Here is a 15,937-nt window from a genome sequence, read left to right on the forward strand (position 1 = left end):
CTTTGTAGCAACTCATTTGGTAATGGCTTGAATGTAACGTACATTCATTAATATCAAAAAGTTACGCACTAAAGCTCTAAGCCCAAAATGTATGATTGAAGGAATCAAGTTTTCTTTGAGAGCTTTTTTTTTTTTTTCCTTTTGGAAGAATATATGATGTAGACGTTTAAGTTTCACACCACCCCGGTAAGATCAAATTCACTCCAAATGAGAGCTGAAAAGAATGAAATCGGGACTCATGCCACAGCTGAGATACTGACATGACACACTTTTGTTTATTGTTATTTAATTTACATTGTAAAAATCACATTGAAAAAGCCATTACCTGTCTATCAGTGCTTTGAACCATTTTTGTTCCATATTAATGCATGCAATACATGACTTGTGTAAAACTGTAGGACAGTGTAATGAAAAAACAGAGCAGTGACACTTCAGACAGCATGTTTATACCTTATGTCATGAAAAAAAGATTTCCACTTGACCGCTGTTGTAAATGATTGGTAATGTTAACTTGCTGAATTGGAATTTTGACTTTTGACATTTGACATTGACTTTTATTTTCTTCAAAAATAAAATAAATGTTTTGAATAAAAAATGTGCAGTTTGTCAGCATGAAATCCTATGAAACGTAATACAAAAAATATAAAGGTAATGGGCTTAGAGTAGAGTAATACAATGGCACATCTATACTGCTTAATAATACAGTCTTCCAGCAACGCTGTATTGTAAAGCCAATAAATAAGACAAACAATACTGTACACGGGTCACACAATTCTTTTGTTCTTTCCTGAAACTGGAGGACTTCACATAGATTTGGTGACAGAAGACATTGTTGTAGCACCGCTGAGTATGAAAGTCAGTTAACACAGCTTTGACCCATCTCAAAATAGCTCTTATGTATGATGCATTTCGTTTTGTTCTCTTCTTCTTCTTTTTTTTTTACATGACAACACAAAGCTTCCTGCTATTGTCCCAGTCTGTTTTGTATCAAGCCGTAGAGTAAAATTATGTTTTCTTACTTGCTTCTTGGATTCATCCCTTTTCATTATCAAACCCCAGATTTCCAATTGATCAAGAAATGCAGTGCAGACTAGGCCATATCACATGTTGTTGCGTGGCAGTGCCTGAAACCTCATCAACTGTTTTCTCTGTTGGCCTGCCATCATTGGCCTTTGGTTGACTGGGAGATGTTGGGTGTCCTGGGTACAGATCTGTTCAATCACATACAGTACATAAACAAAGCTGGGATTTTTAAGGTTTTCAGTTTCTTTTAGATATGTCAGTCTTATTCGCTTTAATCAAAATCCCCATTTTGCTAGTTCCTCCTCATAATTCTCTCCTTTAGTTGTACTGTCCTGATCACATTCCTGTGTAGTGAATCAAGTTGTTGTATCCAGATGTCCGGCATCACAGGGGAGAAGAAAGGGCACCGCAACTCTCTTGCACTTCCAATGAAGTGTCATTTGTTTTACAGTGCTCGCCAGACGCTTAAAGCATGGGCGTCAAATTTAGTCTTTTGTCTATCTAACTACCTATCTGTCCGTGTCACAGACAGAGTCACTCCGCATGATTATAGGTTTGAATTTGAACAGGATTGGCAGCACTGCTTGCCGTAGAACTTGTGGTTGCAGACTCCATGCTGGGGCACCAGGTAACACCAGTTGAAGTAATCCCGACACACAAGGTCTGTAGAAACAAAAAGGACAATAAATCCTTATGAAGGCTTGTTTCTGTTCTGACAGTGTATTTGAAGATAACTCTGTTCACAGTCCTGATTAGAAGAGTTTGTATACAAGCATGAATGTAGCACTAATATGTTAGAGTGTCAGTACCTTTCTTCTCTGGTTGTGGGCAGAAGTTGGTGTTGCAGGCCTGGGACATTGAGGGCTTAAGATGGAGGGAACAGCCAGGAGAGGGTTTCCCTTGGACCAGACATTGGACTGTCCTGGCCTGCACTCCTCCTCCGCATGTCACTGTGCACTGTAGGGTACAAAGAAACCTTGATGATGGATACAATGAATGTCATGAAACACGTTTTAACTTATTCAATTCCTCCTCTCTTGTCAATCACCAAGTGTTGATGAGCTTACAAAGTGACCATTGCCATCACAACTCTGGATATGTGAAGAATGTTCGTGGGGACTTTGATGACTTACACAGAAGCATTTAATGAAATCTTTATCGAGGAGAATTAGGATTGAGCTGCACAGTTTAACCCCAGTGCCATGCCAACTCTGTGTGTTGTGTATTTCCAAGAGGCTTATATCTCCTACTGAAGCTGTCAAGTTTGAGTTATGCAAAGATATTGATGGCGCCATAACATAGGCACCACAAACACAGATGCTCACCTAAATCTTGTTGTTTTGCAAGTTCAGTCTATCTCTGGGAAATAGACAGGTGTGTGTGAGGCCTCTTTACCCTGTTTCTGCCGACCTTTAAAAGGAGACGGTCCCGGAACACAACATTCCCTTATCATATAGCAGCCTAGACTTCCTCAATCTCTAGAGACACACATACATTCATAAATTCATACTTGAACACAGGACAGGTTTGGTGTTGGAGTATCGCCAAATAGATATTCTCGTCCCCTGACCTGTGACCTAAAAATAACCTGATGTTATTTAAGTTTTCCCCCTTGCCTCATCTTACCACAATACGGTGTTTCTGGAAATCCCACCACAACCATTAACGAAGCAGAAACTCTGCTATAGAATGTAATGCAGTGCTCATGCATGGTTCCTACCTGAGACCAAGGAGATGAGTGCCATTCTGCTCGAGGCGGAGGTTGAGGGAGGGGTTGAGGTGGATGGGCACGATGATGCGTGCTCCATCGGTGGACTGGTGGGGTAGTGCGGACTTGGCACTCGGCCAGGATGCAGGGCCTCTGGAGCTCTACTGTGGGCTTGGGGACATGGTGGCACTTCTTGGCAGCAAGCTCTCTGTATTTTCCTGCAGTGTCCTGTATTATGGAAACCATAAACATTCATGTAAACCACAAGATGCCATTTTGTAATATGACACCCTCAAGAAAACTATTCTTTACAATAAAATCTGTAAATACTGAACACAACAGTAAAGAAAAAAATTAAAAGCTAAATTACACCAAATCAAGATTTGAAGAGATAATAATTTAAGGCAGGGATTTGTCACAACTCATGTTTTAAGTTACTAATTTAATAATTAAGAATAAACATTTTGCTATATTTGAGTGAACATCATTACACACGTAATACACACCTTCTCTGCACACTTGATGAAGCGTGCCTGATAGCCACGACCACATGTTACTGAACACTAGACGATCAAAGACGGGAAAGAACGGAGAAGAAATGGAGAGAGAACATATTTACATTAGCTAAAAATTATAATTTTACATGACTAATGCTGTATTTATTTCAGCTACATATTGTTTTCATCAGTCTTTATAACTGCTCTTGAATTACCTCTTGCCACGTGGAGACAAACCACTGGACTTTGCGTTGTTTCTGGCAGCGTTTGATGAAACAGGATTCTTGATTGGTGGGTTTTGACAGGACTGCGCACAAACTGTCTGGCAGTGAGTGTGTCTGGGCACCGGGGTTGGTGCTCGTACACAGCACCGTCCTCTTCCTTGAGCCGTTGCCACACTTACGAGAACACTGCCAAATAAACATGGTAATGATAAAATGTACTGTAATGTTAAATGCTTTTAATCTACCAACAGTAAGGATTTGTCAAAATGAATTCGAGATTTGACATAATGTAGCTATTAAATGACTTAAGCATAGAAAAATAATATCACAGGCCAAAGATCTTAACAAGCCAACTATGCACAGAAAGCATTTGAACATATATTTACCTTCTCCACACAGTGACATATTGTGCTTAACTTCCTTAATACTTCCTTTGAGGTAGTCCAACAATTCCCCAAATATTCATTCTTATGCCATGCACACATCTTATGGCAGGGCCTAAATCCATGATACACCGGGCTGTGACGCACCACACCGTGCCACAGAGAACCAGAGAGGAAGTAAACTGGACACCATTTGTGGCAGGTAGTTAAGGATATGTGGGGTAAAATGGCAGTTAAAGTTTAAGAGTGAGACAAGTCACTACACACAATGTATAGGAATTGGACAGAGAACAGTCTCAGTGGGCACATTCATAGTTTAAAGCCACTGAGATCACTGTCATAAAATATGGTGAAGCCATCAAGGCTTCACTTCAGCTCTTTAGGCTGAATGGCGAGTGTGCAACTTTGAAGTTTCCTGCTTAGGATGAAAGTGGTGTACTAATACACCAGTATGCCTTGAAACTTCTTACATTGTTACATGATGGTGGCAGATCACTTTCACACATGCTTACCTGTGACCATGGCCCAGTGGTCCAAACTGGTGGACAGCTGTGTGTGTTGCAGGCTTGCCTTCTGGCTGGGGTCGGCTGGGCACAGTGAGAGTCGGCCAGGGCGTCTACATTGGTCTGGCTGGTTCTCTGGACACACTGGACCTGCCGCGTCTGCTCCCCTCCTCCACAGCTCCGGCTGCACACCCCCCACTCTCCTACAGACCAGCTGGGACAACACAATACAAGCCTGCTGAGTCAACATGCACAGCTCCTTAATCACTTATTCAGACAGGCCTGCGGGAATTCACAAATGACACTATAACTGTACAATGACAGCGAATGTAGAAAACTCCCTGTGTTGTATCTAAGCCACTTCTCTTCTTCAGTGGCCTCTGCAGACTTTTCTTCTTCGGAAATAAAATTTAAAACCCAGAACTTACTGTATGTCTAAGATAAACTTAAATAGCCCTTAACTCATTTTCAGTAGTAAAACATCTTCTCAAAGAGAAACCTAACTTCTTGGCAGACAATACCAATAATGTGATAACAAAGATGAAATAAACATGAAAATACAAGTATCCATCTCTGTGACTATAACACCAGTCTTCATATATCGCTGAACTTATAAGGGCGTTGCAACTCTTTAGGGTCTTAGACATTTGTTCATGGCTGACTGGCTCCAGAGCAAGTCAGAACAGCCGAAACACCAGGCTTTTAAACTGTAACTTAAACCCCACTGCACAGTTCTAAACCCCCTCCTTGCCTAAACGCAGCCCACGTTACCCCTAAAACAAAAAATCGTTTCATAATTACCTCCATTTCTACTGTACACTCTGAACAAATAGGTACGTTGGCAGTTACAAAAACTTGGATTTTTCAAAAAACTTATATTAAGCATCCTTTATATTGATTCATCTGAGACACACAATCCTCTGATCGGATGAGTGCTCAGTTTAGGACAGTTTATGTTGTTTTTAGGGCATTTCTTTCAACACTGCGTCCGGGCATACCATATCTAATCATGCCTAATCCCCGAACCTCCTATTCCTTCCCTCTTCCTCAAAGCTTCATTGCATCTATCCCCAAACTCAACGTGCAGGCAGCTCAATCCCTCATTACAAGCGCCAACTTCACCCCAATATACCCACCCAGCCTCCTAGGGTTCTACACCGAATAACCCAAAAAACATTGCTGTCAGCACATCGAGTTGTATATATTAACAGTCTAAACTTTATTTGTGCTAATTTGGTGTATCACTTGTTTGGAATGTTGTATAAGGAGGTTGAGAAGAGTTTAGCTCTAACGGGCATTATGCATGCACTATTAAATCTAAATAAATACGGATGGAGAAGTTCCATCTGGTTTTATATATGTTATGACTTGTCAGGAGGAAGAGACACGCTGTAGTATCATCAAAGGAGGATTTGAGGGAGGATAAGGGGGATGTAGAGATGAACATTTCTATTACTTTAAACATTTAACCGAGTGATCAACACATACATGTAAAATATCTAACATGCTGACATATTTATTGGCCCTTGGCGCAGAAATAGGAGCTAAATCCTCATGGTGTTATTGAATACATAAATAAATAGAAGCAGACGACCAACTCAAGTCACAGCAATTTTTAGAGCCACATCGTGTCTTTCGAGAGCTAAGACATATTTGGACACATTACGCTTGCACTGTTGGCTTCAAGAGAGAGGGAATTCAATATTTCTTAATTTGTATTTTTCCATAAATATGTCAATACCTAAATTGTACAGGATTGCTATGATGTAACACACAAGCAGGTAGTGGTTGTAGCTGATACCATGGATTAGAACATTTACCTACAGTATGACATCATATTGGCATACTTAATTAAATCTTATTTTGGCCCTTATACATCACTTAATTACATCTCAGATATCAGTTTCTGCAGGAGGTTGAAGGTTTTTTAATGTGGAAGATGATAAAGGTAATATTAGAGCTTTAATTGATACTGAAGGTATTTGCTTATAACATGGATTTATCACCTTAGTGACCCCACTGGCATGGCCATTGGTGTAATATAACGATTAATGCCATATCAAGTTATAGACCACCTTGTGATCTTTGCCTTTATTTGTAAGTGGGGGACGTTGGACGATGAGCAAGCCTCACACTCTCTAGACAGAAGCGCGGGGGATCAGATGTCCTGTGGACAGTGTCAGATAGTCTCTGTGGTCTAAATGACACCGTCTACATGCTCACCAGAGGCATTAAATAACTTGTGACCAGTGTTTATGGCTGTGCCACCGTGCGTGTGTTTGAGCTTTCAAGTGTACATGTCAGGGTGTTTCTGTGCTTGTATCAGTGTACGTCCACACTGCAAGAGAGAATGATATCATGCACTAAATGCGAGCGGGCATCGGAAACCTTTTTCCGTGATGTAATGCCAGTTCAATCCAACTTACTGGGTGCAGACACAGCAAAATGTATTAACTGCAGGGCCTCACAATAGTATAACCTGCAGAGATGGAATGGTGACCACAGATACCTTGTCTAGTCTGGCACGCATGTTCTGGTTGGTCCACATGTTTTGTCTCTGCTCACAGTTTATGCGTGAGGAGGGCCCACAAACTGTTAGAAACGTATTGAAAAATGTGTCCAGATGCTTGGTTAAAAAAAGAAACATATGCACGTATTCTTGGACAATATGTTTCAGTTTAGTTCAACAAAAATGTTCTATACCAGACATTTCACAGAGGTTCAACTGAAATCAGTTCTGGTTGATTAAAACCATGAAACAGAACTCTAATATAGTAGGATACACAAATTAATGTGATCATCAGAAACCCACACTACAGCAAAACTGTAACAATATTATATGCATCTTATGAACGTTTCATATGAAATCTGAGATATGTATACCACACTACCATGCTGCAAATAACAGAGTATAAAAGCATGGAAATAAAGCCCGGAGGTTTAGACTGAAACCAATAAGAAAAAGATGACTAATAATATTGTTACTGTGCAAATGTTCTGCTGTAACATGAGAACGCTGTTGCTTTAAATGTCTGTATTGAAAATTTGCCAGAAAAGTCTGGCAGTATACAGTATGTTGTTACAAAGCGTGATGGGTGTTACAGTGAACACACTAAGAATGAACAAAGTCATGACAATAATGGCATAAAATGTCCCTTTACCTAATAAAAGAATGTAATACATATCTGGATATTTAAATAAAATCACCTTGACAACTATTCATTTAAAAGAGATGTAATGAAATTTTAATTGATACAATAATAAGTCACCGATAATGTGCAACAAATTGAGGTGCTGCCGTAATCAGCATTAATTTTGTATTCTTAATTTTTTAAAGTTTGGTCTCAAGTCTAAACAATAAAAATTGAACATAAGAATTGTAAAATGTGGTTACAATATGGTACCAATGCTTTACCTAAAAGTTTACCTTATTCAGAGGGGAATCTTCCATTTTACAAATAGATCCATAGATTAGTTTAATTACCAGTTCCCGAAGACCTCCACATAAATGTGTAGCGTACTCAAACACACAAAATCGGTCAAATATAACTGAATAAAAAACATGCAAAGTAGCTCTGTAAGTGCCTTGTTCCATACTTCCACGCACACACATACATGCACACACACACACACACGCACACGCGCACACGCACACGCACACACACACACACACACACACACACACACACACACACACACACACAGGCACACCTAAGCAGCCCCAGCTGTAGATATTAAAGGAGATAGGAGATGAGTGTTAACAGTTCCGAGATTACGTTACAGCCACCATTATCACTACTTCCTCAACTTAGTGTAAACACACAAATCCATTAGTGAGTAAATACTGATAGGGGTGGTGTGTGTGTAACTTTGTAAGTGGAGTGTGTGAGAGGAGGTAAGAGAGAGAAAAGAAAGCTAAGTGGAAAGAAGAAATATCAGAGAGCAGTATCAACATCTGAGATTATTCATAGGTTACTTTTAAAAGATAAAGTGAGGTACAGACAGACAGACAGACAGACAGACAGACAGACAGACAGACAGACAGACAGACAGACAGACAAGCAAGCCACAGCCTCACAAATCCCTGCTGAGAGATTAGAAGTGCTGTGACCCGAGCACAACAAAGTTTAAATGACAGATATCCTTGGCTGGCTGCGTGGTGGAGTATGTGTGTGTGTGTGCGTGTGTGTGTGTGTGTGTGTGTGTCTGTGTGTGTGCTAGGACAGGGTTGGACAGGTCACAGAGAAAAAAGGAAATCACATCAAAGTGTCCAGGCCATTAGGCTACAGCTGAGCCTGAAGCCACCCAGGTAATGGACACTGCAGTTAGGTCTGTGTTACAACCAAGCTCTGCTGTCGCTCTGTGCAGAGCGTGTGTGTGTGTGTGTGTGTGTGTGTGGACGGGTGAGAGGTGGGACAGAAGGATCTCAAAACTGACCTCAAAGGCTTCACCTATGCTTCTGTGTGAGAGAGACAGACAGACAGAGGAAACAGAGTCAGACAGTGGGATGGACAAAAACTGAGGTTAGGTACGGGGACAGAGAGAGGCCGTGCCCCTTGCAGACAAGTGGCTGTGTGTGTGTGTGTGTGTGTGTGTGTGTGTGTAGAGGGGAAATGAAGCATCTGTTGTACCTACAGTATCCTGAGAGATGAGTCAGCAGTTAAGTACTGACTGAAACATAAGGAAGTGGAACAATCACTGTTTCTGGGTACCAGATAATGACAATGGGATCACACACTGTAGATGGGCAGATAAAGCTTTAATTGTTTGGCTCCTCTGCATAAACCCAGAAACACTGTGAGCAAGAATTTCCCTATGTCCTCCTTGATGTATGCCCTCTTCTCTCCTTAAATGTTTAGTTTCTGACTAAGATCCATATACCAACAGGAACATAATTAAATGTTCCATTGTATGCGGCGTAGACACATAATACACTACATGAATTTGGTTCACATACATTTATGTATGTAATATGCTCTTTTTGTTATCTGATTTTTACAAGGGTTTAATTGACAAACCAAGTTGAGACCATTCAGTGAGTCTTGTTTCGATATATTGCCATTTTTAGAGTCATAAAATGAGCTATTACAGCCTCTAAATGACATTTTATCGTGAAATATGAGCTTTTACTGAACTTACTGTAACCCAGTGGTTCCTAAACTTTTTCTGTCATGACCCATTTGAAGGCTGAAACAATGTCATGCTCCCCCTCAAGACTAATTTGATTGCATATGTATTAATGAATAACAACTGGGGAGATTAGTAACAAAAAGAGACAAGTTAAATGTCTATATTTCTCATTGGTTTATGTTACAGTAAGTGAAAAGTGTAAGTTAACTCTGTTAACTCTGTACATATATTTAAACAAAGTAACATTTGACTGCACTTATGTCATCTTGTCATTTGACAGTCCTATTAGTTAAAATGTGTTTTTCTTTGCTGAGCTTTAATTCTACATTACAAAGTTACTAAAATGTTGTGTGGTTTTGTAAAAGAATCCTTGGTAACAGTAATTACCCCAATACAACCCAATAGTTAATAATGTAGACTGTAGGTGGAGTACAGTGGTAGCCATCCTAACATAACATTCGGGGATCTCTTTTATCCCAAGTGCCTGACAACTCTATGGGAGCAGACGTGTTTTGTCTCGGTGGGAATAATCTGTATAGCTGGCAGTAGTGCGCTGAGCTCACAGTACCAGTTTTTTTTTTTAATATAACAGTGAAAACAAAGCCGGAATGACTACATAATATACAGCTCATGAATACACATGATGACACAGTGAACCACAAACATGCCATTATTACTTAAAACGTCTGACCTAACAAAGCTCTGGAGGGACATGGCCCTCCTTTTCTTATGATTATATATGTATTTTCTGTCAACACGATCGTTACTTTATGTCAGTGAATATGAGACAGCTCTGTGGTCATCATGCTGGATTTTCCTAGGATACCTGTTCCAAAACGGAGACAGACACCAAATGAGCAAGAAGGAAAAAGAAGGCACTTGCACTGCTATGCGGAGGGAAAATCCCCTTTAGAACAGCTGTTGGTTACTATAAAACATGAGATAAATGGCAACGTAACTGGGATTCCATGATTTCAGTGGTGATTACATAATATTGGTGCCCTGTATAATGCAGTGGCTTTTCAGCAGGTGTTGGGACATCACCAATGGAATGCAAATTAAGGAAGAGATGACTTCATGTTAGCGAGAGGGGAGATTTCAAAGAAATGCATCCAGAACAAAAGAGAGGGAGAGATAGATTGAATCTACTTCTGGAAATGTGTGCATTAGTGTTACTGTAATAGATTGGATTGTTTTTGATTGTTAGACTTTAGACTGCAGTGTTCACTGGGTGGAGTGTAGTGGAGAAAATTGTTCCTTGGGAGTCTTGATGAAAGGGTGAGAGAGTTTGGATGGGAGTGAGCTTCATAACCAAACACCACCACTGTTCCTCTGCTGCCCTGCCCTGTCTTCTTCCTCTGTTTATGTGTGTGTGTGTGTGTGTGTGTGTGTGTGTGTTTGTTTGTTTGTTTGTGTGTGTTTGCCAGACAGCAGCTGATGGCCAATCATTCTGCTCTTGGCAACATGATGGCAGCAACAACAGCATCATACACAATGACTGCAAGTGTCCTGTACACGTTATTTTATACTTTATATGAATAGCATCTCTAACACTCACAGTTTGATTTTATTTGGTCTACTTATTTGTCTCTCTTTCTCTTCTGTTATTTTGTATTTCATTGCTCTTTAAACTTTGCAAATAACTATATAATATTACATTTCAGGCGTTCAGCAAACACTAATAGAAAGTGACTCTAGTGCATTAGAGGCACTGATGTCCAGGAGCAAAGATGCAACAAGGCCTTATTGTGCCTTTCTCTGGCAATGCCTTCTAATATCGAGAAATAATGAGACTTCTTACAAAATTTTAAAAGGCTTGATGTGGCCACAACATAACAGAACAGTTTTACATGCATTGGGACAAAGTCACATTTGGACACACAACAACAGAATTCTTTTGGACATCCACATGCAACACTGACCAAGATGAGGTCAGTGTCTCAGCTAAACCGTTCTCTGCTCGTAAATCAAGGCAAAAGTTGTCAGCGGTGTCCACTTCATTTGCAAGAATCTGGCTGATATTTCAGACCACTGCAAAGAGTGTACGTGGGAATACTCAGAATAGAGGCACAGAGGAATTGACGCCTCAACAGCAGCTGTCAAAAGCCTCTAGATAAATGCTCTTGTTATTCCTTAGGAGACAGGCATCTACTATACTCAGTAACTCTCCTGCTCTATCAGTGCAGTAGTATTCCTGATAGAGGCTCCGAGTTATGGATGTTAATGATTAACCGTTAAATCGTTAACCAGCAATAAGAATTTTGACCGATTAATACTATCAATTAAACGGTTAAAAACAATATTATTAAAACAAACCTAAAAAAGTAAATTAAAAACGGTTAATGCATTGTAAAAGTTAACTTGCTAGTGCAAACTTTGCAGTAGCATGTTGCGCTTTAAGCTCTTTTTTTTCTGCGAAATTTGTGGCTCTCTGCTGGATGGTGATCATAGCGAAGAGCTATGTGACACATGCTACTTTATCGATGACGCCTGGCGGGTTAAACCAGCCGTCCTACACACAGGGTATGCCAGGCAGACACACGGCTGACAACCTTGCAGGTCGATGCGGTGGACATATGATGCGCGGACGGCTGCAGACTTGTGTCAGGCGCACAGACGCGCAAGCTGTTCCAGGAAAGTGGCTGCATGTGTCCACGACAATGCATGGAACATCGTGGCTGCGCGACATGTACAAGTCCGCAAAGTATGTCCGAGTGTCCTGGACGGGTGAAGCTATCGGTAAGGAAATATTTTTTCTTCTTTTTTTTAAAGGATTATTTATTTAAATATTTATTTTTTGGCATTTTTAGGCCTTTGTTTTGACAGGACAGCATAGACATGAAAGGGGAGAGAGAGGGGGAATGGCACGCAGCAAAGGGCCACAGGTCAGAACTGAACCTGCAGCCGCTGTGTTGAGGACTGAGCCTTTGTATATGGGTGCACGTTCTACCAGGTCAGAAACATTTATTTTTAAGTTAGCATCCCTACTCAGAGTACTACTCAGGTATTCTGTTTAGGTTGCTCTATGTTTTGTGCCTTGGCTAATACTTGCAGTCAGTGAACTACACAAGTACATAGGAAGTTAAATAATAAAAAAAAAGTCTCCCCTCTCATTAAAACCAATGTTATCCCAAGAGTGTGTTTCACTGATTTGTTTTCTGGCCAGGGTTTTACCCTTCATGACACTGTCCAGAGCAGCACACACAAGGGAGGGACATTTCCCCCGCGCGTGTCTTTATGTATCTGTGTTCATACATGTCCTGCCTGTCAATGGGCGCACCACTCCCTATGATGTCTGCAGCATCGCACCACGTTGACTGATCTTTGATCCTCTGCCTTGGCTCTTGTGTGTCAGGGGTATAGACAGTGACCAAACCAACTGAGCTGAGCCAAGATCCTACAGAACCACACCCTGAAACCACAGAACCATTAGCGGGTCTCGCTCCCACTCTCACTGTCTGCTATCATCATGCATCATAGAAAATGTGTTAGTGCCACTCTAAGTGACAGCTGTGGCATTTTACAACATTTCTGAGAAAAGCCCTCTTGTCCACAGCATCCTGAATTTGAACCACAACATATGATAATATTTTGTACTTTGGTTCCCCACTGCAGCTCAACCTTGAGCTTGTGTCTGGTGCACCCTTGTGGGAAGACAATTCTGAGGATCACCAGGGTTTGGATGAGCCAACATGCCCCATCAATTCAGCTGGCAGTGTATTTTGCATCCAGCCGAAGACTGGTGTTTGTTCAAGACAGCAAATACACAGCTGACTATGGACAGGTTGCTAACAGCTTTAGCTGCAATGTCTCTCTGTAACCCACGCATGTGTAGTGACTTAGGTTCAGATTTGACAAATTAGAAGAACACTGAGGCCAGATCTAATGGAATTTTTAAGCCTAATTCAAGCCTGTTTGTAACCGTTATCGACAACGTTCAGTTTCATTTTCATTTTTTAAAGTTTGACAAGGCAGGGTAGGCCTACAGCAATATACAAAAATTACAAAGCATAAAAACTGTCCTAGTATGTGCCACGGCATTCCGCTCTACAAACGAAAAAATGTATTATTACATAAATAAATCTTATATTTAACTTTTACGGTGAAACACAAGAGCAGAACACTGTATATTAATGACTGTGTGGCACATAATTCTGTAGCAGCAGTTTGCTGCACGGTAGCTGTCTCTGTTCATCTTTTCTCTCCATGCCCTTATAAATCCATAATCTATATGCTTGTTCTGTCTATTAATTATAAAAAATAGCGTAAATAGCGCTTGTGTGTTTATTACTGTTTAGGCTAAATGTAGTTTACCATATGGCTATTGAAACCATATGTCCTGCAGCCCAGTTGTTCTATATGGCTACTATTCTGGACTTGATATTTTATTTAATAATTAGGTGTCACATGATAGTCTCTCTGTTCTCAGACTGTAGGTTCAATTTAGTGAGTAGGACTACTACAGTGGGAGCTCCTGTTAAACCTACATTGTGTAATTTTTTGAGTTGATTCTTAGCAAAAAAACCTTTGTTCTTTCACAAATATGTACTCATTCATGTGTAATTACTTCCACCAACTAATTAAAGTATTCTCGTAAGCGTAGAATCTGACATTCAGAATCATCCAGAATACATATGAGCGACTTGATGACTCGAATGACGGCAGCCATGTACGTCTCCATCTTTAAAATACATTAGCCAAAGAGGGACATACCTCGGCATTTCGCCCTCTTACACCGATTGGCACCGTGACGAATGCAAGGGGGAGATTACTCACCAGGGAAGCGAAAAAGAGAACTAAAACGACAACGCGACAGGCAAAGCAACAAGACCAAAGTTAATATTGGAGTGGCTAGAACAGCTGCGTGTAAACGATGGAGAGAGCTAATTTCGGGTTCAGCCACCGTAGGAGGAAGGGCTAAAAAGTAATATTCAGTTGGTTGTGATATACAATTTCACCGCTAGATCAGAGAAATTCTTACACAATGTACAGTACAGGCCAAAAGTTTGGACACACCTTCTCATTCAATGTGTTTTCGTTATTTTCATGACTATTTACATTGTAGATTCTCACGGAAGGCATCAAAACTACGAATGAACACGTGGAATTATGTACTTAACAAAAAAGTGTGAAATAACTGAAAACATGTCTTATATTTTAGATTCCTCAAAGTAGCCACCCTTTGCTTTTTTGATAGCGCTGCAAACCCTTGGTGTTCTCTCAATGAGCTTCATGAGGTAGTCACCTGAAATGGTTTTCACTTCACAGGTGTGCTTTGTCAGGGTTAATTAGTGGAATTTTTTCCCTTATTAATGGGGTTGGGACCATCAGTTGTGTTGTGCAGAAGTCAGGTTGATACACAGCCGACAGCCGACAGCCGACAGCCCTATTGGACAACTGTTAGAATTCATATTATGGCAAGAACCAATCAGCTAAGTAAAGAGAAACGAGTGGCCATTATTACTTTAACAAATGAAGGTCAGTCAGTCCGGAAAATTGCGAAAACTTGTGCCTGTGGCCTAAAACCATCAAGCGCTACAACGAAACTGGCTCGGCCGGACCGCCCCAGGAAAGGAAGACCAAGAGTCACCTCTGCTGCTGAGGATAAGTTCATCCGAGTCACCAGCCTCAGAAATCGCAAGTTAACAGCAGCTCAGATTAGAGACCAGATGAATGCCACACAGAGTTCTAGCAGCAGACACATCTCTAGAACAACTGTTAAGAGGAGACTGCGCGAATCAGGCCTTCATGGTCAAGTAGCTGCTAGGAAACCACTGCTAAGGAGAGGCAACAAGCAGAAGAGATTTGTTTGGGCCAAGAAACACAAGGAATGGACATTAGACCAGTGGAAATCTGTGCTTTGGTCTGATGAGTCCAAATTTGAGATCTTTGGTTCCAACCGCTGTGTCTTTGTGCGACGCAGAAAAGGTGAACGGATGGATTCTACATGCCTGGTTCCCACCGTGAAGCATGGAGGAGGAGGTGTGATGGTGTGGGGGTGCTTTGCTGGTGACACTGTTGGGGATTTATTCAAAATTGAAGGCATACTGAACCAGCATGGCTACCACAGCATCCTGCAGCGACATGCCATCCCATCCGGTTTGCGTTTAGTTGGACCATAATTTATTTTTCAACAGGACAATGACCCCAAACACACCTCCAGGCTGTGTAAGGGCTATTTGACAAAGAAGGAGAGTGATGGAGTGCTGCGCCAGATGACCTGGCCTCAACAGTCACCGGACCTGAACCCAATTGAGATGGTTTGGGGTGAGCTGGACCGCAGAGTGAAGGCAAAAGGGCCAACAAGTGCTAAGCATCTCTGGGAACTCCTTCAAGACTGTTGGAAAACCATTTCAGGTGACTACCTCTTGAAGCTCATCAAGAGAATGCCAAGAGTGTGCAAAGCAGTAATCAGAGCAATGGGTGGCTACTTTGAAGAAACTAGAATATAAAACATGTTTTCAGTTAT

At 41.0% G+C, this 15,937-nt stretch overlaps 1 protein-coding gene across 1 annotated transcript in view; it reads right to left on the reverse strand.

The window, feature by feature from the left end:
• Positions 1–262: 262 nt before the first annotated feature.
• The window catches only part of LOC120562829 (A disintegrin and metalloproteinase with thrombospondin motifs 16), a 56,494-nt gene continuing 40,819 nt past the window's right edge, over positions 263–15,937 (reverse strand). Inside the window, exons 19-24 of the mRNA XM_039806730.1 lie at positions 4,348–4,552; positions 3,444–3,638; positions 3,238–3,294; positions 2,744–2,959; positions 1,833–1,980; positions 263–1,686 (exon numbers count right to left, since the gene is read on the reverse strand). Coding sequence (XP_039662664.1) covers positions 1,571–1,686; positions 1,833–1,980; positions 2,744–2,959; positions 3,238–3,294; positions 3,444–3,638; positions 4,348–4,552 — 937 coding nt within the window. The 3' untranslated portion in view covers positions 263–1,570. The remainder of the gene's footprint in view (positions 1,687–1,832; positions 1,981–2,743; positions 2,960–3,237; positions 3,295–3,443; positions 3,639–4,347; positions 4,553–15,937) is intronic.

This window comes from Perca fluviatilis, chromosome 7 (genome assembly GCF_010015445.1).
Source record: "Perca fluviatilis chromosome 7, GENO_Pfluv_1.0, whole genome shotgun sequence".
Taxonomy (NCBI): domain Eukaryota; kingdom Metazoa; phylum Chordata; class Actinopteri; order Perciformes; family Percidae; genus Perca; species Perca fluviatilis.